The sequence below is a fragment of the Enhydra lutris genome, unplaced genomic scaffold (genome assembly GCF_002288905.1).
Source record: "Enhydra lutris kenyoni isolate GAN:26980312 unplaced genomic scaffold, ASM228890v2 scaffoldscaffold2, whole genome shotgun sequence".
Classification (NCBI taxonomy): domain Eukaryota; kingdom Metazoa; phylum Chordata; class Mammalia; order Carnivora; family Mustelidae; genus Enhydra; species Enhydra lutris.
In genome coordinates this window covers 3,426,147-3,454,075 of record NW_019154086.1, presented here as the reverse complement: position 1 = coordinate 3,454,075, position 27,929 = coordinate 3,426,147, and the positions used below count along the sequence as shown (strand labels likewise).

The following is a 27,929-nucleotide window of genomic DNA, read 5'->3' as shown; positions in this document are numbered from 1 at the left end:
AGCTTTTCTGTCATCCCCAGGAGTACAAGGATAGACCTTCTGTGACCCCAGTTGTTTGGCTCAGACCACTTGTGGCTTGTTATAATTTAGGAAGTAATTGCAATTCATAAAGCCAGGTAGAAAATAAACATCTTGGCAGAGCTGAGTTTCAGGCACCTCTGAAGGGAGCCAGCACGTGAGCAGAATGGTATTGGGAACATTTCTAGTCTCTGCTTGCAGATCCCAACTCTAATGGATGATTCACAATGGATTTAATTCTGATCTGAATTGTGCAGGCAGGCAGTCATTATTATGTATACATGTGGCTGAAAATATCATTACTTAAACCCCTGGTTTTAGGTTTGGCCCCTAGACGGGTCAGTTACCCACAGTCGACAAATGCTGTAAGTTAAAGAGCATTGTCCTACCAGTGTTGTATAATGAACGTCAGATCATATGGGGTTTTTTAAGCGGAAATTGTAGCACTAATTTTTTTTTAGAAAGATACTTTTGCTGAGATGGACTCAAAGAACCAAGAGTTGGAAGAGACCTTAGACAATAGATTAATGTCATTTACTTCTCTCATTCAACCAACACTTTTTAGGTGGTTGGTGTGTGTTCAGCACTGCTCCAAGACCGTGCATGTTGTATTGTCTCAAACAGACTTGTGGGGAAATGAACAATAAGCATATCAGCAATTAGATGCTCGAGGTGGTATCAGGCAGTGATAAGGGTATAAAGAAGCAAGGCAATGAGATAGAGTCTGGCTCAGGAGAGGGGGCTACAAATGGAATCCATCTACAATCCATGTACAAATGGAAGGCCATCTGAAGATGGTTATGGAATTTCGGGTAGGTCTGTGGGAGTCAGTGCTATTGGATGACTCTTTGGAATATTCCTTCTGAATCACTGATTCATTTCCTTAATTAAATATTTATTGAGCTTCTACTGTGTGCCAGCCATTTTGCAGTGAACTGGGTCTGAAGCAGTGAACAAGACAAAGAGCGCTGCCCTGTTGAAACTTCTCTTGGGTCCTCAAACCAATCACAGAACTTCAGGAGACCAAGAGGTCTCCCTAATAAAGTCTCTTATCTTAAAGGTATAGGAATATAGGCCAGCAGAAGAAAATGCTTTCCACAAGCTCACTACCAGTGGCTGGGCTTCCAAAACTAGGCACAGCCCTTGCCTTAAGGTCATTTCTGTGTTACCATATTGTGCAGGGTTTCCATAAACATTGACTTCAGCAGTCCTAGTTTCAAATAGTGCTCGGGTTAGTGTTGTGATCCAGAATGAAATCGTTTTCCCCATGGAGACCTCCTGTCCACTGTAAATTGAGGGTAGTCAAGATGGCGCCTCACAGGGACTTAGTTGAAGAGCCTGTGACAAACTACGCCATCCATGAGACTTGTGCATGCACACTCGAAATGTATAATAGCACTTATTAGGTGTCCCACATGTGTAAATGAAAGAAAAATAGAACAACACAAAATTTCTGTTGAAAACAAAAGAAAAAGGGAAAAAAAGCACACTGTATTTTCCAAAACACAGTATGTGTGGGATTAAGGATGTCTACGTCTACATCTCATATTGTCTTCTCTCTGTAGTAAGAGCAATGGAAAGTAGGCTCCATTGACTAGTCAGAGACTAAAGAGCCAATAATTCCGGACAGTCCTCACGTGGAATAGTAATTTTGCCCAGAGAAAAGAACTTTATAACAATATCTTTACATCTCTTTACCTTCTTTTTTAATTGTTTTTTTTTATTTTAATTCCAACAGAGTTAACATGCAGTGTTATATTAGTTTCAGGTGTACAGTACTGTGGTCTGACAGTTCTGTACAGTACTCAGTGCTCATCATGGTAAGTGCCCTCTTTAATCCCCATCACCTGTGTCCCCCATCCCTTGACCCATGTCCCTTCTGGTAACCATCAGTATAGTTTGTTCTCTATAGTTAATCTTTACATTCTTAAGAGTACATTTTACATGTCTTATCTCATTTAATTATCAAGATTCTGTAAGATAGGACAATAATCAGTATCCCATTCTAATAGATGAAAAATTGACACTCAGATGGAATTTTGTTCAAGAAGCTGTGAAATTCCAGTTACTCCGGAAAGTGACTACCTCGGTGGAACCTATCTGAGTTCTATGCATAACCTCTATTTACAAGTTGCAAGTAGCAGGAATTATGAAAAGTGAACCTAAGTCATCATGCCATGGCCTAGAATAGGATTAGCTCTCCGAGTCATTGGCCAGAGGGCCCCCATTCTTACCAGTGTGAGATGACCACGTTTTGACAATGGCGAAAATTCAAGTTATGTCATATACTCTGCTAATGATTTTTCATTTGTGATGTAAGTAATTTTGTCAACAGCTAACCAATATTAGTTTTCATATTCTTATTGCTAACAAGGGCCAGAACACCAAAGAGAAGTTTTGGTACTCCAGAACGTTCCAGCACGAGGTCTGGGAAAGAGTACCATACAGAACTAGGGCAATTGGGCCCTGAACTCAGCTCTTTCCTTAGTTTACAACGTTAGGCATTTGGCTTCCTTGAATGCAGTGTCCTAGTGTCTAAGGGGAGAGAGTGGAATGAGATGATTTTCATAATTTTTTTCAAGCCCAAGCAAACTATGTACTTATGAAAGGCTGTGGTACAGCAGTTCGCTAGAGAGTTGCAACTGCATTCAGTGTAATTCACATTACATGAACTAGATAGAGATACTTAGGAGAAAATCAGGGGACAGTGTGAAGTAGAAGAATGAGCAACTTTATCTTTGAACTTAGAAGACGTTGGTTCAAATCCAAGCACATTAATAGTCATGCAGCATATAACCAGAACAAGAGTTCTACCATTCTACCTGCTCTAACACATACTTTGTAAACTTTAAAAACTCAACCCAGGCAAGCTGTCAGTTTTTGTTTGGCGAGTGTAAAATAACATAAATTACTTTTAAGAAGGACTGAGAAATGTATAGGTTTAAGGTACAATAATGCTTACATAGAAGTAAGAACAACGTTTCCACAAAGTTCCTAGGAAGCAGGGGGACAATCTCTTAGGAATCTAGAAGCTTATTTGATATTACATTATTGAGTTGTCCCAGAGTGTTATACACAGGATTCCTTAAATAATCCACTTTTTTATTTTTTTTATTTTTTTTATTTTTTTTTAAAGATTTTATTTAATTATTTGAAACAGAGAGAAAGAGATCACAAGTATGCAGAGAGGCAGGCATAGAGAGAGAGAGGAGAAAGCAGGCTCCCCGCTGAGCAGAGAGCCCAATGCGGGCCTCGATCCCAGGACCCTGAGATCATGACCTGAGCCGAAGGCAGAGGCTTAACCCACTGAGCCACCCAGGCGCCCTAATCCACTTTTTTAAAGTAGAGATATGAAATTCTTTTATAATGTATAGAAGAATTGATGGTGAAGGACAAATTAGAAAAAAATTGAAATGTAGTGCTTAGATATGGTAATTCAGCTAAGTGATCAAAGCATGCCAAGTTCATTAAATATATGTCCTAGGCCCTTAGAATCTGTAAGGAGGATGAACACAAAACTCATTAATATAAAGCAGGCACCGGACACTTCCTTTCATACATGGATCTCACTTGGTGCTCCCAGAACTGCACTATAGACACTTTCCCTCTTACTCAGTAGAGGAGGAAACAGAAGACCAACAAGGTCGGGACCACTGCCTGGTCTTCCCAGCCCAGGTTTCTCAAATCTTCGCCACTTCTCTCACTGTGTATGACGGACTCTGTGTTCTGACTCTCTGTTCTGGTTCCTGAGATGACAAGTCCCGACAGACTGTACCTTGAAGGTGTTGTAAAGGCAAATCTGTGATCTGACTTGGCTGGGAAGGAAAGGAATTCTGTTCTTTTTCCCCCCCTCTCACAATAGTCTCCAAGGAGTGCCGTGTGATCTTTTAATTTTGCTCCTGGCATGAAGGTTTGGCACACTCATCAGGGCTCAGCCCCCTCTGCCTTCATCCTACGCCTCCAGGGTTATGAGACATTTAAGCCAAATGTTTAGGGAAAGCTAGCGTAATACAAGAGCTGCACAGTTGAAGGTAAAATACCATGTCTCTAGGCCTTGAGGTATAGATAAACTAAATGTCCTTTAATGGGATTTTTTTTTTAATTTCCTAAAGCTCAGATCATCATCCCAAACTGAGTGCTTCAGAATAAGCAACGGGGCTTTATTTACTTTGTGGAGATGTGACTTGTGGCTCATGGCAAAATTGAGTAAAGTGACTTAATTCTGATCTTTTTGTCCTTTCTGTCAGCCTTTTTTCTTGTGGTGTGAGGACATACTTCTTAATTTTAAATCCAGTTTATTTAGTCCAAATACACACGGACAACTTTGTAAGAATTTTTTTTTCTAAATTCTACATGAATAGTGCTGCACGTCCTTTACTGATGTTAGTCTGACACAGATTTTGGTCTCCGATAGGGTTGAGTTTTCCTTCACCAGTGCTGCTCAATACACTGAGTCTGTCACAAACTCTTCCTGTGAAATGAATTTTGTTTCAGTGGAGGCAGACCTGGGACTTAGATAATGAAAACTCTCCTTATAATACAACTTTAATTCCAAAGAGTGTTATAATGGCCTTTTTTTTTTCAAGAGCCAACTCAAATCCCACCCAGACGGGTTCCCAGCATCACCTACCACCATCATGCTGCCTTTTCCTTCACCACTCAGAAGTAATTACTCTCTCCTCTGTGTTTCCATCACACATTACTCATTCCTCCATAATAGCAATGTGTTCTGCCCTTTGCCTCTAGTCAGTTATTTATAGAAGTGTCTGCTCCTCCCACTACATTGGGAACCTCTGAGGGCAGGGATGGTATCTTTGTTCTCTCTGCCTCTCTACCTGCCAGGACGTTGAACATTTTGTTCCCTTCTTTAGGCTTTCTGCAATGCTAAATTAAGTGGGAAGGCTGGCTGCTCTGCTCATCAGAAAATCATACAAGAAGTTTCTTTAAAGGGGATTGATAGGAAAGCTGAGGTAATACTGGCACTGGGTGCAAAGAGTTGTGCTCAAAAAAATTAGCGGAAATGGACAAAAAATAAGAAGGTTGAGTTCTTTTACTAAATTTCCAGCTCCATGTTTCATAGTTGTCACTTCTGTGTGTGTGTAGTAACACACATTTTACAAAAGAAAACACATTATAGGGGTTTGATGCCATCTAATAAATTGACTTGGGAGTTTTTCTGTCTTTAAAAATTAGAATTCTCATCTATAGAATAGGAATGTTGATTCTGATTCAAAAATCACAGTCAAAGACATCGGATGACACTGGCCTTAGCATTAGTATTCTCAATCTCTTTCTAAGCACGTACTAGATACAGATACAGAATTAAATTAAAACATAGATATAGGTGGGGGCACCTGGATGGCTCAGTCAGTTAAGGGTCTGAGTCTTGGTTTCAGCCCAGGTTGTGATTTCAGCAATCGTGAGATTGAACTCCACACTGGGCTCCATGCTGCATGTGGAGTCTGCTTGAGATTCTCTCCCTCTCCTATGCCCCTCCTGCTCATGCGCCCCCCCAAAATAAATAAATAAATCTTTACCAAAAAAAAAAAAAAAAAGATATACATATAGGTGAAGGACACTTGGAAAGTCAAAAACCTTTTAATAAGAAATGTGTGCCTCACTGGGTGGCAGAACCGTAGGGAAGCATTGTACCGTAGCATATTAGGAGAACTACCAAGGTAACATGATGTCTTCATTTACTGGGAAACCCAGAATACTACCATCATTTGGGAAGTCTTCCTGATTATCAACATCAAGAAAAAATTAAAGGCGCACCTGGATGGCTCCAGTGGGTTAAAGCCTCTGCCTTTGGCTACGGTCATGATCCCAGGGTCCTGGGATCAAGCCCTGCATCGGCTCTCTGCTCAGCGGGGAACCTGCTTCCCTTCCTCTCTCTCTCTCTCCCTGCCTCTCTGCCTACTTGTGATCTCTGTCTGTCAAATAAATAAATCTTTAAAAAAAAAAAAATTTAAAGTACACAATTAAGGTAGGGAATATAATTCTTGGAGTTTCAGCAGTGTCACTCTGGCATTTCCGTGATGTGCTGAGTCATAGCCCTCTTCTCCCCTTACTATACCACACCACTATCCCGTTGGGAACAGCAACACTTCTGCTGTGCTTCATGACCTTCTGTACATCATGGCCCATGGGGGAAAGGATGGCATTCAGTCAGCATACTGGCATTGGTGGATGGGGCTTCTCCTAACCCAAGATGACCACTCAGGACCTATGGAAGCCCCTGACCCCTGCTGCCCCCCTAAATGTGGTACCCCTGGAAGCCAGTGAGGCACCCTGTGTCTTAGCCTGCCTACTGAGAATTGTTTTGCATGGTTAAATAGAATCCTTTTATTTTATGTAAAGTACATATCCAGAGTGTATTAAGTCATCATCTCACCAGTATTTGGGGAGCAGCAATTTTATGCAAGGATACTGTTGTAGATGCTGGGGATGCAACAGTGAGTTTTCTGTCTTACCCTATGGGAACCAATGAAGTTGGCAAGAGACAAACTGTGTTAATATATTGACATATTTCCTCTCTTTCTGTATATGTGGGTAACGTTTAAGTAGCCTGCCTGAATGCCTTATATTTGTGATACAGAGTGTGTCTTCTGAAATATGAACTAGGTATAGTGTGTTGGGACAGGGGATTAGCTACCGGAGTGAGAATTAGGAGACCAGTCTTCTAACCCCAAGTCTACTACTAGGTGTTTCCCCTCTCTGTGCCTTAGTGTCTAGAATCGGATAGTTGGACTAGAATCATGGTTTTTAAACTGCACAGTGTGGAACCCCCCCCACAGGCACCATCCTTTCATGTTCTTCATCCAGAAGGGATTTGGGACTGTTCTGGGTGTGCTTCCTTGGTAACTGTTGCCTGAAGTGATGGATATGGGAGAGGCAGGCAAGAGAGGGGAGTTCAAACTCCTGGGCAAGAGTCACCTCTAAAGGCATAGTATCTTTGAACTCTTCTTTTTCCTTGTTATTCTTATCCCAACGAGACCAAAAGTGTATCTAGAAATGAGATATCACCCTCATTTTTTTCCAAGAGTCTTTTCTGTTTCAAAACTGCTTTTGTACCTAAAAAAACAATAAAGATTGAATATAAGATCACATTTTAATTTTATGAAATGAAAATTTTAACATTTCTAAATGGCAACACTTTAGTCTTCCGAACCTTCCAATAGTTATGTGCCTTGATTCAAAACACTCACCATTGAACATGTGTACACACCTATGCAATATGTAAATTTTAGAACTATTTTCCCTATCATCTAACTAGTAGCTAATGCTCCTGTTACCTATATGCTTCATTTATATTCAGATGATTCTTCTAGCTCTTCTGCCTGTGAATTAGACAAGTTATTTATACAGTACCCAAGGATAGAAAAGATACAACCAGATTGTATCTCTAATTTAAAAACAGTTACATTTGGGAGTTTCGTGTACAAGATTTGTTTGTGACTTTTATTTTTATTTTCACTTAACTTTTTGCTTTTAAGCAAATTGTATTGCCATCACTTGAGCAAAGTTTATAAGCTGTGCCTTTTGGTAGCTTTCTTGTTTTCTTCTGCTACTCTCACATCTCCCTTTAACCATACCTTCGTTGGAGTAACTGCCTAAGACATTTTCTAAAGATTCTAAAAAAAAAAAATCCTCAAACAGTGCCTAGAATTTTTGAAAAAGAAAAGAAACCTAGACTCTTCGTTCAGCTTCAGCTGTAAGGTGCTTCATAACTGGTCAGCAGTTGCCGACAGTGCATCAGGAACTATCAAGGTCCCGGGCAGGGATGGTTATGGTGTGGATGTGGTAGCACATGGCCCGGATCCTCCTTCAGGACTGAGGCTTTCCTTCCCCCCTGCTAACTGTTGGTTGCGGAGTTCCTTCTCTGGTAAGTTGGAGGGAACCCCTTCACCCAAGATCACTCCTCCTCCTCGAGAGTCTCCTGTATCCATTGACTGGTAGATGCAGGGGGTATAAAGGCCCTACCCCCTTGTGTCAAGGAAGGACAAATGTGCAGAACCATCCTAACTCCAGAGTTCTCCAGGGAACTATGAGATGCCTTTGCTGTGACTACATCACAGTCCAGCTTCTTCCTCTGCCCAGAGGCTTCCTGCACTCTCCCACAGGTGCTGATCTCAAAGACACTCCTCACTAACTTCCCATGTATAAATCTCTGTTCCAGAATCTATTTCCTAGGAAGCTCTACCTAGGACTGTGGCTCTATGCAGTGAGAGTGGTGAGCTCACAGTTTGGTAGCAGAGGTTGACATGAATCATGAATCCGAGTACGTTATATGGGTGTCATCAGAGAAGCATCATGTAGTCCTATGAGAGTAGAAGTGACTTATTTTGCTCGGGGTACAGCAGAGGGAGAATAAGAAGTGTTTTGCAGAGGAGGTGACATTTGAGCTTAACTTTAAAGAATGAATAAGTATTCTTTAGGCAAAGAAGGATGTGCGCTGTTCTGGGCTTGTGAAAGAACATAGCTTATTAAAGAGGTGGCAAAGAGCTCAGAGTGGCAGCTGGAATGTTGGGTCCATTAGAGAGAGAAGCTGAGATGGATCCAGAGCCAGGTCATAAAACACTCTACGTATCTGGATGGTTCTTAAGCTGGAGTATGTTCTTCCTTCCTAAACCCCTGCCCATTCCGCCATGATACCCCTACGCCACACACAAGATGCATTGAGTAGACATACTTACAGATGCCCTTCTTTCACTTATTTGCTTGGAGACGTATTTCTATTTCCTTAAAAACTGTTTTATTTATTAGCCATTTCATCTTAACTGACTTTAGAAAAGCCTTGTGTTTATGCAGAGAGGGCATCTTTTGGTTTGGTTGTAAAATAACCGTCTATAAGAAGACACAAAGAGGGGCGCCTGGGTGGCTCAGTGGGTTAAAGCCTCTGCTTTCAGCCGGGTCATGATCCCAGGGTCCTGGGATCGAGCCCCGCATCGGGCTCTCTGCTCGGCGGGGAGCCTGCTTCCTCCCCTCTCTCTCTGACTGCCTCTCTGCCTGCTTGTGATCTCTGTCTGTCAAATAAATTAAAAAAAAAAAATGTTAAAAAAAAAAAAAAAAGAAGAAGACACAAAGATCTTTCTCTGCCATGTTTGAAATTCTACCAGTAGTCATTTCTGGACTCTCAAGTGGTTAAGACATAGTAAAGATTATACAGTCCAGGTTTCTAACACATGAACCCTCCTTTCAAACTTCAGACCAGAGGTCACCCAGTTGTTTCTAGTATACCTCTAGTAATGGAAACGTTGTTCTTTCCCTACTGTTTTTAATTCTGATCTATCACAGAGCAATAAAATTGTAGTTAGAATTAATCATTGGTTTGCAGTTGAGAAAACTGAGGTCTAGGGAGAAGAAAAGATTTACCCAAGGACCCATACAGTGGATGTTAATGAACAGTGCATATTCTTCATCTAGCAACTTTCCCTCCCTATGGCAACACAATTAATTCATCAGATCCATATCTGAGTGAGGGAGTTACAGGAACCTGGGGTAATAGTCTCTCCTCTGTCCCTAATGAACTCCATGACTCACATCCAACTGTATTAGTGCTCTGGGTCTGTTTTTCACCTGTGAAATCAGAGACCTAGACTAGAGGAATTCCTTATTCCTTCCTCTCTAACATTGTAAAAGTCCTTTACTATCTATCTATCTATCTATCTATTTATTAGAATGCATCTTTTTTTTTTTAATTTAAATTCAATGGAGGCACACCTGGGTGGTTTAGTCAGTTAAGTGTCCAACTCTTGGTTCTGGCTCAGGTCATGATCTTACAGGTCGTGTGTTCAAGCCCGGCATCCCACGTCCAGCTCCATGCTCAGCAGGGAGTCTGCTTGAGAGTCTCTCCCTCTGTCCCTACCCCCACTTGCTTGCTCGCTCTCTTTCTTCTGTAAAAAATAAATAAATAAATCTTTAAATTTAATTTAGTTAACATGTAGTGTTTTCTTTGTTTCAGGGGTAGAATTTAGTGATTCACCAGTTGCATTTAACACCCAGTGCTCATTACATCACGTGCCCTCCTTAATGACCATCACCCAGTTACCCCATCCCCTTACCCCACTCCCCTCCAGGAACCCTCAGTTTGTATCCTAGAGTTAAGAGTCTCGGGGCACCTGGGTGGCTCAGTGGGTTAAAGCCTCTGCCTTCGGCTCAGGTCATGATTCCAGGGTCCTGGGATCGAGCCCCACATCGTTCTCTCTGCTCATCGGGGAGCCTGCTTCCTCCTCTCTCTCTGCCTACTTGTGATCTCTATCTGTCAAATAAATAATAGATAAAATCTTTAAAAAAAAAAAAAGAGTCTCTGTGGTTTGTCTCCATCTCTGATTTCATCTCACTTTATTTTTCCTTCCCATCCCCTATATTCATCTGTTTTGTTTCTGAAATTCCACATATGAGTGAAATCATGCGGTATTTGTCTTTCTCTGACAGATTTATTTTGCTTAGTGTAATACCTTCTAGTTCTATCCACGTCATTGTAAATGGCAAGATTTCATTCTTTTTGAGGGCAGAGTAATATTCCATTGTATATATGTGTATATATATGTATATAATACACATATACGTGTGTATATATATACCACATCTTCTTTATCCATTCATCTGTCAATGGACATCTGGGTTCTTTTCATATTTTGGCTATTGTGGCCATTGCTGACGTAAACATTGGGGTGCATGTGGCCCTTTGAATTACTATGTTCATAATGTTTGAATAATAATAATTATTATTATTATTGTTATTATTATTAAGTATAGCTGATATACAATGGTATATTAGTTTCATGTGCACAACATAATGATTCAAACTTCCAGTTATAAAATAAAGTCATGGTGGGACGCCTAGGTGGCTCAGTTGGTTAAGCAGCTGCCTTCGGCTCAGGTCATGATCCCAGTATCCTGGGATCAAGTCCCACATCGGGCTCCTTGCTCATCAGAGAGCCTGCTTCTCCCTCTGCCTCTGCCTGCCATTCTGTCTGCCTGTGCTTGCTCTCTCTCCGTCTCTCTTTCTGACAAATAAATAAATAAAATCTTTAAAAATAAATAAATAAAATAAAGTCATGGAGATGAAAAGTACAACCCAGGAAATGGAATCAATAGTACTGTAATAACTTTGTATTGATGACAGATGGTAACTACCCTTAACATGGTAAGGGTAAAGAGTCTTTATGCTTCCTCAAAGAGAAGATGTGTCTATGGCTTCTAGTGGACCAGCTAGAGACTGAAAGGAGAAAGGTTCAGTAAAGGGAACTGGCTAGAGACGTTTTATATGTCCTTCTCCACCATTTGCTAGCCCAAGCTTCCAGTCAGCCATATTCTTAAAACCTTCATTTACTGATTTGCAAGCGTATTATAGTTGTCTCACTTTAGGTATCTTTTATACTGTTCTTCCTTTGTAGCATAAACGTGCAGATTACCTGTCCTTTAAACAGTGCTTCCAGAGACCATAAAGTCTTTCCTTAGAAACTGACTCACCCTTATATGCTGCTGCTGGTTTTGAATAAATGGGCTAAATCTTGCAGCCAGGCCTCAGTGCAAACAAAAACATTCTCTGGTCAAACATTCTCTGGTTTGTTAGATTCCATTACAGGGCTGCCTTAAAAAAAAAAAAAAAAAAAAAAAAAAATGGTTAAAAGCCACAAAAAGCAAAACACAAGCTCTGGGAAGATAGTTTGCAGCCACATAAGCTCAGATCACCAGGATAGAGAAAAAGCAGGGCCCTCATTGTCCAGAGGGTCATTTTCTCCAGACTTTCATCTTATGTTCTTCTGCTATTTTAATTTCACCACTTCAAAATGGGGGGGAAATAGGTTAATAGTTTCCATGAGTTTAGACTGTGACCAGAGGCATACTAAGCAATTTCAAAACCTCCAGCAACCACAGCTTTGAGGAGAAGATGGGGATGAATTTACCAATTCATTTTGGGATGGATTCCAGAGTCAGGAGAGTCAAACCAGCCCAGTAATGCCCGGGTAGGATGTAAATAATATTCCTCCATTCATTCTTTCTGCACACATTCATCCTAGGGTTAATTTTATTCCAGGTAAGATACTGGGTGTAGTATGAGACTGCAAAATACATCCTTAAGACATGGTCTCCAAGGCCTGCATTACTCTGATACCAAAACCAGATTAAGACACCCCCCCCATGGGGCGCCTGGGTGGCTCAGTGGGTTGAGCCGCTGCCTTCGGCTCAGGTCATGATCTCAGGGTCCTGGGATCGAGTCCCGCATCGGGCTCTCTGCTCAGCAAGGAGCCTGCTTCCCTCTCTCTCTCTCTCTCTCTGCCTGCCTCTCTGTCTACTTGTGATCTCTCTCTGTCAAATAAATAAATAAAAATCTTAAAAAAAAAATAAAAAATAAATAAAAAAAAAATAAAAAAAAAAAAAGACACCCCCCCCAAAAGGAAACTACAGACCAATATCACTGATGAACACAAATGTAAAAATCCTCAACAAAACATTAGCAAATTAAATCCAACAATACATGAAAAAAAAAATCATGACTATGATCAAGTGGAATTTATTCCTGGGTTTCAAGGGTGTTTCAGTATTCACAAATCAATCAATGTGATATAGCATATCAACAAGAAAAATGTTAAAAACTATATGGTCATTTTGATAGATGCAGAAAAAGCATTTGATAAAGTACAACATTCATGATAAACACCTTCAAAAAAGTTGGCTTAGAGGGGACATACCTCAATATAGTAAAGGCCATAGATGAAAAACTCACAGCTAACATCATACTGAATGGTTAAAAAAAAACACCTGAGAATTTTTCCCCTAAGATCAGGAACAAGACTACAATGTCTACTCTCGCCACTTTTATTCAACATAGTACTAAAAGTTCTAGTGACAGCACTCAGACAAGAAAAAGTAAAGGCATCCAAATTGGTAAGGAAGAAGTAAAATCTTGACAACTTGCCGATGACATGGTACTACATACATAGAAAGCCCTAAAGACTCCACCAAAACACTACTGGAACTGAAAAATAAATTCCGTAATGTCACAGGGTGCAAAATCAATATGCAGAAATCCATTGCATTTCTAGATACTAATAAGGAAGCGACAGAAAGAGAAATTAAGAAAGCAACCTATTTACAATTGCACCAAAAATAATGAAATACCTAGTAATAAACTTAAACCAAGGAGAAAAAAACCTGTACTCTGTAAACTACATCACTGATGAAAGAAATTCAAGATAACACAAATAGAAAGATATTCCATGCTCATGGATTGAAAAAACAAATATTGTTAAAATGTCCATGGTACCCAAAGCAATCTACAGATTTAATACAATCCCTATCAAAATACTAACAGCATTTTTCACAGAACTAGAATAAAAAATCCTAAAATTTATATGGAACCACAGAATACCCCAAACAGCAACAGCAATCTCGAGAAAGAAAAAACTGTGTTGAAGTTATTACAGTTCCAGATTTCAAATTATACCACAGAGCTGTAGTAATCAGAACAGTATGGTACGGCGCAAGAATAGACACACAGATCAGTGAAACAGGATAGAAAGCCCAGAGACAAAGCCATAAGTACATGGTCAATTAATCTTTGACAAAAAGGCAGGAACATGTAGTGGGAAAGTCTCTTCAAAGGCAGGAATATGCAGTGGGAAAAGTCTCTTCAAAAATTCTCTTCAAGAGTAAATGAAACAAGATGGGATTGGGAGGGAGACAAACCATAAGTGACTCTTAATCTCACAAAACAAACTGAGGGTTGATGGGGGGAGGGGGGTTGGGAGAGTGGGGGTCGGGTTATGGACATTGGGGTGGGTATGTGCTATGGTGAGTGCTGTGAAATGTGTAAACCTGGTGATTCACAGACCTGTACCCCTGGGGATAAAAATATATTATATGTTTTAAAAAAATAATAAAATTTAAATTAAAAAAAATTCTCTTCGAATGGTATTGGGAAAATTGCTACATGCAAAAGAATGAAACTAGACCACTTTCTTACACCATACACAAAAATACACTCAAAATCGATTAAAGACCTAAATGTGAGACCTGAAACCATAAAAATCCTAGAATAGAGCATAGGCAGTAATTCCTCTGATATTGGCCATACCAATATTTTTCTAGATATGTCTCCTGAGGCAAGGAAGATAAAAGCAAAAATAAGCTATTGGGACTATATCAAAATAAAAAGCTTCTGCACAGCGAAGGAAACAATCAACAAAACTAAAAGACAACCTACTAAACATGAGAAGATATTTGCAAATGAACATATCCAATAAAGGGTTAGTATCCAATATATAAAGTATACAACCCAACACACACACAAATGCACACACACACTAATCCAATTAATAAATGGGCAGAAGGCAAGAACAGACATTGCTCCAAAGAATATATCCAGATGGCCGACAGAAAAGATACTCAACATCACTTACCGTCAGGGAAATGAAATTCTGAACTGTTATCAGAATGGCTAAAAATCGAAAACACAAAAAACAACATGCATTGGCAAAGATTTGGAGAAAAAGGGACCCTTGTGCATTATTCGTTAGAATGCAAACTGGTGTGGCCACTATTGAAAATAGTAGAGATGGTCCCCAAAAAGTTAAAAATAAGAACTATCCTGAGATCCAGTGGCACACTACTGAGGTTTTTACCCAAAAAATACAAAAACACCAGTTTGAAAGGATACATGATTCCACATGTTTATTGCAGCATTGTTTACAACAGCCAAATTACAGAAGCCCCCCAAGTCCACCAATAGATGAATGGATAAAGAAGATGTGTGTGTGTGTGTACACACACACACACACACACACACACACACACACACACACAGTGGAATATTACTCAGCCACAAAAAAAGGAATGAAATCTTGCCATTTATAACAACATGGATGAAGCTAGAGTGTATAATACTAAGCAACATAAGACAGTGAAAGAATAACAAATACCATATGTGGAATTTAAGAAAGGAAGCGAATGAACAAAGGGAAAGAAAGTAAGAAACCAAGAAACAAGACCCTTAACTCTAGAGGACAGACTGATGGTTACCAGAGGCAAGGTGGGTAGGGGGATGGGTGAAATAGGTGACAGGAATTAAGAATTCACTTATCGGGGCGCCTGGGTGGCTCAGTGGGTTAAAGCCTCTGCCTTCGGCTCAGGTCATGATCCCAGGGTCCTGGGATCGAGCCCCACATCAGGCCCTCTGCTCAGCAGGGAGCCCATTTTCTTCTCTCTCTCTGCCTGCCTCTCTGCCTACTTGTGACATCTGCCTGTCAAATAAATAAAATCTTAAAAAAAAAAAAAAGAATTCACTTATCATGATGAGCACTGTGTGATACAGAATCACTGTGATAGATAGAATCATTGAATCATTATATTGTACGCCTGAAACTAATATAACACTATGTTAACTGCCCTGGAGTTAAAATTTTAAACTTTAAAAAGAAAGACATGGCCCCTTCCCTTAAAGAAATTAGTTTGCACAAATGTGCCAATAACTTTTTTTAAGACTTCATTTATTTATTTGTCAGAGAGAGAGACTGAGCAAGCATAAGCAGGGGAGAGCAGCAGGCAGAGGGAGAAGCAAAGGGGGACTCGATCCCCGGTCCCTGGTATCATGACCTAAGCCAAGGACAAAAGCTTAACTGACTGAGCCACCCAGGCGCCCCACAAATAATTTTAATACAGCGGACACTGTAATGCTATAAGCAATTTTAATTAAGTGCTTGGGAAGGGTAGAGAAAGAAGGTGTTGATTGCAAATGAAGGCATCCAGGAAGGCTTCACTGGCAAGTTGCCTTCTGATCTGTACCTTGAAAGGGCAAAATGACAAACTGTGGTTCATACTTGGCATTAGCCTGTGCACAGAAGCATGGGAGTTTCCTACAGGTCTGAATAAGAGTAAGCAGTCTGAGACATTAGGAAAACCTGACCCTAGAAACGGAGGTTGGATGTCAGTTGAGGAATGAGGGCTTTTCACATTGTAGAGCCATAGAAGTTTTTGGTAGCAGCAATGTGACTTGGTCACATCTGTGTTTTAGAAAGGAAACCAAAAATCATTTTGGGGATAGGGAGTTATAGTGTTATAGGAGTTACAGTGTTATAGGAGGAGAAATGCAAACGAGGAAGCCAGTCAGAGACTGTTGCTGTGGTGGAGACATCAGCATTGATGCCTACAGGCATTTAAAGGTTCTTGTGGTGAGAGGGCAATTCCAGTTCTGCATCTTTCTAATCAGACCCCCTTCTCAGGTTTATTCTGGATTGTAAACTCCCCATCAGTCCAGACATCTCACTTGGAATATAGCATATTACATGGGAAACATAGTTGTTTGGTAAGACAGCATGGGATTCTAGGGAAGGATAGAAAGTTAATAGCAAATTTTATCAATCTTTTGGAGTCCTGACTCAATATGTTGTATCCTTTTATGGGAGCGTTTTTGTTTTTCATTTTTAAAGTTCAGCATATTTTTTTAAGCCAGAGGAATTGACTATCATAATTCACTTATCATAACAGGAGCCCCTCCAGATTCAACATTTCTATCAAGAGTTCACAACACTGAACTTGGAGGTGGTGTTTGAATCAAGGCTTAAAATAATCAGTAGCCTCATTGATGATGAGCTCTGATGGGGCTCTGCACCCAGCATGCTCTGTGTATGTCTGTCATCAGGCAGACCACTCTAAAATCTTAAGGTCCTTGGTGACCCTACCAGGTTTTTGATGACTAATCAGGTTTCAAAACAGTCACGTGTTCTTCCAGCGGAGAACCTGGGTTATGTAGTTCAGGTCAGGGGTCCAGAAACTGCAGCTGTGAGCTAACTCCAGCCTGCTTTTGTAAATAAAGTTTTATTGGAACAGGTCATGCCCATCTGCTTAGTACTGTGTACAGCTGCTTTTACCCTATGACAGCAGAACTGAAATGCTGCACCAAACCCAGAAATACTTACTCTCTGTGCCTTCACAGGAACATTTGCCATCAACCCTGCAGTAGTGGTAGAGAAGGGAGAGAAGTCAGAAGACATGTGTTCTAAATCCTAGATTTGCCACCACCTCCCTGCGTGAATTTAAAAAAGACACTTGATCTATTTCACACGTTTCCTTATTGCGCACTCTGCCTTCTTCCAGGTACTGTGATAGGCACACGAGCCAATGTATCTGTAAGGTGCTAGTCATGCTATAAGGGACTATATACATGGAGCACTGTAAGTCGCGACCTGACACTGGCTTGTCTCTTTCCCTCCCCAGAATACCCTGGAGCAGTGCAGCGTGTGCTCCAAGCCCATCATGGAGCGGATTCTGCGAGCCACCGGGAAGGCCTATCATCCTCACTGCTTTACCTGTGTGATGTGCCACCGCAGCCTTGATGGGATCCCATTCACCGTGGACGCTGGTGGCCTCATTCACTGCATTGAGGACTTCCACAAGTAGGCGGTCTGCTTTGTTCCCTCAAGCCTGCCAGTCCCCTCTGAAATCTGTTCTCACAGCCTCATATCTGGGCCATCCGTTCTCCTCTGTCAAAGCTGTAGAATCCCAGGATTTGGTGGGACCTTAAGAAGGGCTTGTTTATCCCCCTCTCCTAATGCAGGAATGGGTATCACTTAATCCAGCTGTCCTCCAGCCTTGTTTCTGCCTACAGGCTGCCCTGGGGCTGATCTGTCACATCTTTGTGCCGCTCTGATACTAAGAACATTGACTCAGCTGCAGAATATGTGTATTGGAAAGAGGAAGGATCCTAAGGTAGACTTCCCTGGCCTATACATGAGCAAGATGTGTTACAGTGGACAAATTGCTGAATGTCTTGGAGCTTTTCAGTCTGCTCATTAGAACAGAGCCTGTCTTAAAGCTCCCCAGGTGTGACAGTCCAAGGTTCTCTCTAGAGCCGTCCTCTATATCTTTGCCAGTCTGCAGAGGGGGGTAATATGGAGAGGGCAATGGACACAGAACAGTTCACTCCCTCTTCCTAGGGCAAGCCCCTCACATTTTGGGGTCATTTTCCTGTCATTAGCAACACATTCACATCGTCCCATAACCTGTTTCCCGACCCAGGCCTTCTCTTTCTCAGGACACTTTCTAATAACATTAATGAATGTAGTCTTGTGGAGTCTTTTGAGGAAGATTGGGAAGTCAACTCTCAAGGTCAAGACCACTTACTCATGGGCCTGGAAAAGATGTGTCCTTATTCAGTTTTCTCATTCGTTGGGCCCTCTTCCTCTGTCATAGCTGGGGTTTTCTTGAAAATTGTACAATTTTGTGTTTTGCTTCTGTTTATTTGGCCCCTTTCTTAGTTGATGAGATCTGTTGCATATATTTAGAAATGATACGAAAGCCACAGTGGAGATCTACAAGCTGCTGGCACAGAGGCTTTCTGGCTTCCTTGCTGGGCAGTCTGGGTCTTTGAGGACAGTCTGAAGCTCTCCCAGAGATAAAGCTCACGTGACTCCCCAGTTTGGGTCTCCGTTTTATGACCTCCAGATGTGTAGTCTTGCGGGTTAATTTTCATCGCTCTGTTGATTGTCAACAATCAGGAGGAACTTGCCACAGGCAGTTTGGGGACCTGAGACTCCTCTATTTTAAAAGTGAATTTCCTGACCACTTTCCAAGTAGCAAAGAAATTGAAAAACCTCACCAAAAGACGTGAGGCTGAATGAATTAAAAAAAAAAACTCCCAGAGGCAGGAATTCTCAACCTGAATTAGACAAGTAAGGGCTCACTTTGAAAGGGCAGTCACAGCATAAATTGTATTTCACGTTATTGATATTTTTAGCTTGTAATTACACATTAAAAAAAAAAAAAACCTGCATCTATTTAAGGGAAGTGAAAAGATACCGATGGGGAGTGTGTTTCTGTCACGGTTTCTCTCCTTTCTTAGACGTACCCTAATCCAAGGAGGACAGGTAGATGTAATCGGAGCACACATGTTTCTGTTGCTTGGAAAAGACTGATCTATTACACCCCCCAATTAAAACAGGAAATCAATTCTGACAAATGGAAGTTTATATCTCTGCCATTTATCTTTCATTTCTAAGAGTGAGGAGCATAATTAGAGACTTGGGGCTGGTGACATAAGTGTGTGGGTCTGAACACTCCAGACAAGCAGTCTTAGCAGCTAAAAGAGAAGAACCATCTCTGAGCCCCCAGCTCCAGCGCCAATTCAATGGCATGTTAAGACACAGATTATTTTTTTAAAAGTAATGTTGTCTGGATGATTGGCAGGTATGTAGTGGGGAAAGCTTTTTGATCTTTTTACCATTTCCCAAAGGAAAATTAGAGATACATTTTGCAGAACTCTGTTTGTGAGCCTTGAAAGTACTAGAACACAAAGCAGCTAAAAGCCCCACCCAGGGTAGGCACTGCCAGGCTAACGAGAGAGCACACTGGGGGATGCAGCCTCCTTTTGCAGACTGTTTTGGGCGGCCTTGATTCTTGGTCTCACTCTGTGAGCTTTGAGGGGGTATCTTTCAATTCAATTCAACCACGTCTACAAAGAGCCCTCTATGTGCTCAGTGCTAAAGGACAGAGATCCAAAGAGAGAAATTGCAGGGGTAGAAAATGCACAGACATGGAGAGAAAAGCCCGTGTCGGCAAGGAGCTTGCCAGGAGCAGGGGGAGAATAAGCACAGAGTATGTGTGATATCAGGCAGAAGGGGCCAGACACAATGAGACAGGCAGAGGCAAAAGCTTGAGCTGTCAGAGTCAGAGAAGATTACTTGGCCCTGAGATCTGGGGAGGCTTCTGGAAGCAGAATTTGAAGAGCATTTTAAGTGAGAAATGGAGATTCCTGACAGCAGGAACAACTCAGGAATAAAGAAGGGCACAAAGTGAGGAAGGGCTTCTCTAATTCATGGAAGGTTTGCCTGGCTGTAACTAGAGCAGCCTGGGAGTGGAAGTCACTGTGAGACACAGAGGGCCCATGAGAAGGGATTCATCTCGCCTGCTTAGCATCCTGTCTTCTAAACCAGTGCTTCCCAAATGTTAATGTGCTTACAAGTCACCTAGGGATCTTGTTAAACTGCAAATTCTAATTCAGTAGGTCTGGGGTGGGACCTACAATTCTGCATTTCTGACAAGCTCCCCGGTGGTCTTGGACTGCACGGTGAGTAATAAGCTTCCCAAATACTATTTTTGAGGCCTTGTAAATGGGCCATCCCCTGCATAACTACCTTCAGTCAAGATTGGCCCAAGTCCTCCATCCTATTAGGTCTACCCACTCTTTTCCCATATGTTATTTCAGATGACTGCTCAAACTAGTTCCCTGGCAAACTGACTGTATCCACCCTCATCCACACACGCACGCACACACACACACACACACACACACACCAGACACCAAACACACTTTTGCATTTCACTTAAATAGCCATCTTTCAAGCCCCAGCTCATTTACCACCTCCTCTGAGAACAGTTCCCTGACCTCAACCCCTCCCTATCCACCCTGTATGAATTTATATCTCTCTATGTTCTGTAGAATTTTGTAAATCGGGTATACCTAGTACTTAACCATAGCCTGGTTAGTAATAAAGAATATACATACACGCACCCAGTTTTACATATCTTTACATATTGCATTTTTGCAATATGACAGGATGTGTACATCTCGACTAATAGAACAAATGCAGAAATATATAGAACTGCCTCACCAGTAGGACTGCTGGAGCCCTAGTGTATTTCTGTATTCCCAGTGCCAGGACAGTGAGCTCAGAAGAGCCGGCTTATTTAGCTGACCCTTTCATTGCGTTGATCCTTTATTTCACTATCCATGCTTTCTTATCAGAGACATTACACCCATCCACTTATTTGTCTAATCAGCACCCGTTTGTTGATTGCCAGAAATGTGCCAGGATAAAGATGATGAAGACCGGCCCACTCTGAGCCTTGGCTCCTGTGGCTATGAAGCAGAAATGTTAAAAAAAAAAAAAACTATTTCTTCATAATGTTGCTGTCAGTTAAAAAAATGAGGTCAAGTGCACAGAGTACTTAACAAGCCTTGGCACGTAATCAGCACACAATATATGGTAGCTGTTTCAACCATCAAAACTGGTTTTTTTTTCTCAAATTTATTATTATTATTATTATTATTATTATTATTATTATTGTCTGCTTAGTGAGCTGAGCCTTGAAACAGACCAACTGGGATTTAGAAAAGTCTTCAAAATGCCGGCCAAAGAACACTGTGGGGACTGTGGAAACCACTTCCTGTCTCTTCACTTTGTTTTTTCCCATCATGGAAATGAGGCCAATCGGTAGGAAGGAATCATGACTCAGCGAGAATACAGTTTATGACGTTCCAAAGAGGAAGGACCTTGAGGTTGAACATGAAGCTCCAAGTAACATCTTTTTATAGAGCAATATGGCAGACGCTTCATTTCATTAGATAGAGCCTGAAATTCTGTTGTTTGCCCTGGTCGTAGGAGTTGTTTCCGGACATTCAGAGATGGAGCAAAACCTGCCAGCTAGAAACTCACAGTTCAGTGGTCCCCAAAGATATGCAAACAATCACGACTAAAATAGGCAAATTCAGTGAAAGATTGTTTATCCTAAAGACGTAAGTGATTGTGGCTGAGGAAAAAGGAGCAGGCTCACAGTTCAATGATGGGCCGAGACATGCTTCTGACCTCACAGACTACAGTCTCGATGGGCGTGGGGAAAGGAAAGTCTGCACGCTGGATTCCAGAAGCCAGCTTATTTCACTACTGGTGACCCAGATTCAAAAATAATCAGGTAGTCCAAAGCATTTTTTTTTTTTTTACCACTGGGTGTAAATTTCTCGCATAAAATGCCAATTATAACAACTCTGATTACTGCTGCAGTTGTACCATGATCCTTTTAATTTTTCTTTCATAGCAATCAATTGATCTGCTGCTTAATTCATATTTATTTAGATCGCAGCCACACAGATGCCTTTTGGGCGCTGCCAAGAAAATTAATATGTACATATAGAGTATAATGTATGTAAAAATGCTTTGACACCCATAAAGTGCTCTGCAAAGTATTCGATTACTATCATTATTTCTTTTTAAGTCTCGCTACAAATAGATAAATTTTAACGTCATTAATCTCAAAACCATTACCATGAAAAAAAACCGGCTCGCTTAGTCTGTTTGTCTTTTTTTTTTTCCCTCCATCTCTTCAGTTTTTAATCCATGGCCATTTCAAATCATGTCTCATTTCACACCTTCCCAAATGCCACCCCTAATTTCCAGGAGATACAGATGAACGCACAGCCTGTATTTGCAGCCTCTTAATCTGTTATGAGAGACAAATTTTAGGGCCGTAGATTGTATTAAGGAATAGTAAGAGATCAGGAAATATTAAGATTCCTCACCAACAATTAGTCTCAAAAGCACATGTATGTGTATGCGTGTCTACACGTGGAAGTGTTTACACCTTTTGGAAGTGCGAAGACCCTCTAAAGAATAAAGAACTTGGGGCACCTGCATGGCTCAATGGGTTAAGCCTCTGCCTTCAGCTCAGATCATGATCTCAGGGTCTTGGGATTGAACCCCACATTGGGCTCTCTGCTCAGTGGGGAGCCTGCTTCCCCCCTTCTCTCTCTGCCTGCCTGCTTGTGATTTCTCTCTCTGTCAAATAAATGAATAAAATCTTAAAGAAAAAAAAAAAAGAATAAAGAACTTGATGGCTTTGGAACTTTTTTTCTTTTTAAACCACAGTTTAACACAACTGAAACGTAGGAAGTGCAGACTGGGTCATAGTGCGTTTGGTGTCAAGTTTGGTGCACTCAGACCGGCTACCCTCTGCTGTTTTGACAAGGTGTGTGGTTGAGGTTTCTTGTGTTAATTCCTAGAGCTCAGTTTGAGAGAAAGAAGCTCTAGTAAGTGAGAATGACACAGTTAACAACCTCAGAATATTTGTGTAGGGCCTGGGGAGCAAGTACACAAGTCTAGAAGCAAAAAGTCAAGCAAGACAAAGTCAAGCAAAGGAAACAAGTAAGGGCCCCAGGCCCCTTCCCTAGCCCAGGGTCGGTGTGTGCAATCTATCCATCAACGAACTTCATGTCACACATCAAGTGGCCAGGAGCTCCTAGAAGCACTTCATGCACTAACTCCCCACCTCACCAAATATCACAATGTTCTTGTCTAGAAGGACCTCCACAAATCACCAAGTCTAAATCCCTTATAGCTGAGGAAGCGGACCCAGAGAAGGAAAGTGACTTGCTCAAGGTCACACAAGATGACAGAGCAGATGTCCTGACCCTTTGCTAACTCCTTTTCTTTTCACTTCCGGGTCTCCCCCATTGGTCAGTGTCTATCCTCAACATCTAACCAGACCTGTGTCTCCATTTACAGGAAGTTTGCCCCCCGATGTTCTGTGTGCAAGGAGCCTATCATGCCAGCCCCAGGCCAGGAGGAGACTGTCCGGATTGTGGCTCTGGATCGCGATTTCCACGTTCATTGCTACCGCTGTGAGGTCTGTGGTCAGCTCCCCCACCCCGTCAGGCCCAGCAGAGCTGGGTTTCCAAAAATACGGCAATTATTCAAGCTGGGAAAGCCCCCTGATGTCTGTGTTCACAGGACTTGGGTTTTAGATCTTAGGCCTTCATTTAATGCTAGTGACACTGGGTAAGTCACTTCACCACTCAGTCTCAATTTCCCCACCTGTGAAAAGGACGCAAATCCTTAGGAACCTCCGCAGATATGGCTGAGTGACTAAAATGCAAAACTGGGTATTAAAGGACATTGTAAATCACAAAGTGCTAAATTAGGGACAAATGGTATTCTTGTTAGTATAATTATTATTGTTACACTGCTCTTTAACCATGGCTCTGATACTTCTGTGGGACACAAGAGTCATCCTCACTCAGGGGAAAGGAGGAAAATTAACTCCTCTCAAAGCAGTAGAAGCTTGATGCTCCAAGTCACAGAGATTGGTTGAGTTACAGGCACTGACTGAGCGTATACGACAGGCGGTCAGGTCAAGTCAGGCCAGGCGGCTGCTAAGGGCCCCACAGAGGTACACACAGGTGCTGTGGGTACACACATAAGAGGCTCATAATCCAGGCTGAAAATGACAAGGAAGGCTTCTTGCCCAAGGGACATGTAGTCATTTCTACAGCAAAGGGCACAAGTCCTTCCCTTATAATCTGTATATCAAAAGGGCACTACATTCAGGAAGTGATTTTAAAATGTTTTCTTATCCTGGTTCTAGTTACGCAGAGCCCCCTCTTTGAAGCCATGTTCTTGTTTTCTACTGGCTCATCTGAGGACGGTACTTACCAGCTCCCTCTTCCCTCTGGGAAGGAGAGTCTGAACTGCCTTACCACCACACCCTTGCCCGTTGGTTCATCTAGTCCCGCTGGGTGATCTTCCCAAGACACCGGGGACGGGGCCTCCCCTGGCTCTCTAGGACTGTGTTCGATCCACTCACTGCTCTAGCTGAAACCCACCACCTGATTGATGTGGGGTTCTTTGTTTTGCCCTAGAGCCCAAGCTGCATCTGTCTCTGTGTCCTTAACATGAGAAAAGGTAATCTACCAGCTTTTATGCCGGATTTTATGACTACGGAGGAACAGCCACCTCCAGCCTTAAAACCGACCTGATTCATAAGTGTGAAAAAGCTGACAGATGCCTTTGAGGTCATTTTACAGAAGGAGAAACTGAGGCTTAAAGAAGAAAAGCTTCCCAACACTGCCCACACACTAGCTATGCATACCAATAGGCTTTGACCTTAAATGGCCTGGGGTTTTGTGCCCAGAGTTGCATAAAGGTGCCTTTCCTCCTTCCCAGTGAAATGAGAGCAGTACAAATTAAGTTTGCTTTAAAGGCCTGTGAAGTTGGTTTTTTGTTTGTTTGTTTATAAAGCAGTGCTATAGCCTGGGAAGAGCACTGAATTAGAAGAGGGCAGACCATCATTCTAGCCCTGTCTCAGACACCGCGTGACACTGGAGAAATCATGTCCCCTTCTGCTCCTCACTTCCCCCCCTATAGAAACGAGGAGGGTGCATTGGATACCCCAGTGGCCCTTTTGGGTTCCCAGAGTCCAGGCATTGATGGTGCCGACACTGTGGTTGACTCTGGGCTCTTCACGGTGCCCAGGTGACTGTAGAGGTCAGCTCACTAGATGCTTACGGCCGTGTCATTTATGAAATTCCCTTCTTTCTTTATCGCGATGAGAAGAGTTCATTTAATTCCATTACGCACCGTGTCCCGGGTGCCCTTAGAGCAGCAGGATGGCTGCTCATTGGGGCAAGGCCGGCTTCTGGGGAGCCAGCCTGGCTCCTGCCGCCACTGCTGCTGCTGTGAGCTTATCAGCCCTGCCCTTTCTGAGCTTGCATTTCGTTGTTAGCCACATACAGACGGGAGCCCCAGTGACCTCCAGACTGTCTTAGTAGACAGCAGCAGCAGGGCGTGTGCGGTGGTGCTGGCCTTTTAGAAGAGTTTCTGCTGAAGTGAGCGAGGGCCACATGCGGCCAGAGGAAGTCCTGTATTTTTCTTTTCAAAGAATCTTCCATGTCCTCCCAAAGTAAGGGCCAGCATTTGGCGGTTACGTGTCACTTTCCAAAATGGAGCTGCAGAGGTGTTATTGACAGTAGGACGTTTCTTTGATCCTTCCCAGCTCTGGTGCTCCCTGCATTTGTTTCAAAGTACATTCACATCCAGTTTCCTCTTTGATCCTCCCAAAGGCTTGGTGAGTTGGACACGCAGGAACTCTTCTCAGTGACACCAAGGCAGAGCTAAGGGGCGCCCCCGGGAGGGGCCGGCTCCCGGTCACACGTTCCCACACCGCACTGTCTCCCTCAGAACATGCAGCAAACTAGTACTCCCAGCACACTTCAGGTTTTTGTTTTCTCGCTACAGTTGGAGCCAGGATGCGAAGCCTAGGGCTGGCCCTTCTGCTTGGAAGCAGGCCCTCTCCAGACCTGCTTCTGCCCAGAAACGGTCCAGGAATTCTGTCCCTGCGCCTGTGTATTCCTTTTGAGAGATCCCAAGAATTGTGATAAAGGGTTAAGATGACTTAGAAGTTAGGGATCTCCTCTTATTTTATTTTCTCTTGTTCTTGCTGTTTTTGTTGCCTGGGTGAGAGAACAAAATTACTCCTTGAGGTCCCAGACCCTTGGGTTCTCCTCTTCTTGAACTTGCATTTCCTGTGATGTAACCTGAGGCGGTGGGAGGTGGGGTTCGTTTTACCCTTTTTGTATTTATGCCCCCAATCTCTCATTCGGCCTAGTTCCAGATGGTATGTTGTATCCTGGGGAAGGACTGGAGGGGTCTGGTGGTACAGGAAGAGGAAAGGTAGGAAGTGACCACGTTATGGAGGCATCAAATGGAAAGCTAAGGAAAGCAGTCCTCACGTTCCTAGTTTCCAGTTTTTCTTACATCCTTTCCATTTCTCCAGGACTGTGGTGGTCTCCTGTCCGAAGGAGACAACCAAGGCTGCTACCCTCTGGATGGACACATCCTCTGTAAGACCTGCAACTCTGCCCGCATCAGGGTGCTCACCGCCAAGGCCAGCACCGACCTCTAAATACAGTCACCTGCTGAGCTGCTTAGTTGGGGGCGCTGAGAAGAAGGAAGCACAAGACAAAGATAAGAAATGGGAATAGACAGGAAAGGCAATCAAGCCGTGAGATGGTCTCTGTTCTTCCTCTAATATTAACCTTTCTTTAGAAGCACATAGATAATGAGATTTTTTTTTTTTTTAACGTTCTCACCAAATACACATTTCACATTTAATCATGTAGGACCTTGATGGGCCTTTGTTCGCAAGGACTTCCACATTTTTGCACGGATTATACTCCATCCCATTCACTTCTGCATTCCTGTAACTTTTAATCCCTATGTTTGTCTCACTTTTCATCTGGTTGAATGGCTTTTTTTAGTGTGGTATTTGCTGTCACGCAGTTTTTCCTGGGTGAGTCGGGCCAACTCACAGGTGCTTTTAGGCTTGAAGGGTCCGTCCTGTCAGTTCCACGTGGCCTGTGAACAGGAAGGATAGCCACTCTTTCTGTGTATTAAAAAGTACATCTTTCTGTTGCTCTAAACCGGTCATGCCTCTTTGGGGGGAAAATAGTGTGCCATGTATATGTTAGGCTACAAAGAATTTAAGCTGTAAATTACATAGGTTAAAATAAGCCCAAATTTAATTTGCAACCAAATTTGATTGGAAATTCAAAATTTGTAGTGACCAGTGGTCAGGGCTCATTTGAAAACAGTTATTGATGAGAGAGATCCAAAGTTCACTTTTTTTTTCTAAAGGAATTACAAGTGGGATATGCAGGGGAAAAAAAGCATTTTGGGGGTATTTTGAAAAGCTTATTATTATCCCACCATTCCCTCTTAAGATTTCCCTTTTCCGTGCTACCTAGACCTCATAATTCAGACAAACTTTGTTTTCTCTGGAACATTACATTTACAATACTGTCCCGCTTTTCATCTCAGAAATATTGCCATGTTGTTTTTTGATCCAAACACAACTACCAAAGTTGAGTTTTCTGTGGGGGAAGACAGTCGTAAAGAACTGTTCCTATTCTTCCTCCCCCCACCCCCCCCGCACCCCACCCCAGGCCCGGGTCCTTTTTGCCTGACAACTGCAAATCTGAGCACACAAAATAAAATTGTGGAGTTTTGTTTAGTTTACTTTAAAAAGACAGGAAAGCTTGAAAAAATGGTGAAACCACAGTTTCATCACTCCCATAATCCCGCCGCAACTCAAATTGCATATCACGGGAGACGTGTTCATATCATGGATGTGACATTTATACCGCACTTTTCAAAGACAATTGCTGGGAAAAAAATGCCTTTCTGAGCTAAAAATGTGCAGAGTCTCTGCCTAGAATCTTTATTCAAACTCTTACTGGGCATTGAAATGCTTGCTTGCCAACTGCAGTACCCTGCTTTTGGTTCTAACTTGTTTCTTTTAAAGAAAGACGCCCATCTTTGTAACGACAGGTTGCCATTTTGTAAACTAATCAAGTATTT

The 27,929-nt window shown here is 42.2% G+C and overlaps 1 protein-coding gene across 2 annotated transcripts in view; it reads left to right on the top strand.

Annotated features, from left to right (window-relative positions):
* LOC111150501 (LIM domain containing preferred translocation partner in lipoma) overlaps positions 1 to 26,661 on the top strand; it is a 647,570-nt gene extending 620,909 nt beyond the window's left edge. The window contains exons 12-14 of one of the 2 annotated variants that reach the window (XM_022507994.1): positions 17,242 to 17,420; positions 23,301 to 23,421; positions 26,347 to 26,661. In XM_022507994.1, the coding sequence (XP_022363702.1) occupies positions 17,242 to 17,420; positions 23,301 to 23,421; positions 26,347 to 26,475 (429 nt within the window). In that variant the 3' untranslated portion in view covers positions 26,476 to 26,661. The remainder of the gene's footprint in view (positions 1 to 17,241; positions 17,421 to 23,300; positions 23,422 to 26,346) is intronic. The other variant, XM_022507986.1, reaches the window with a different exon arrangement.
* The last annotated feature ends 1,268 nt before the right edge of the window (positions 26,662 to 27,929 follow it).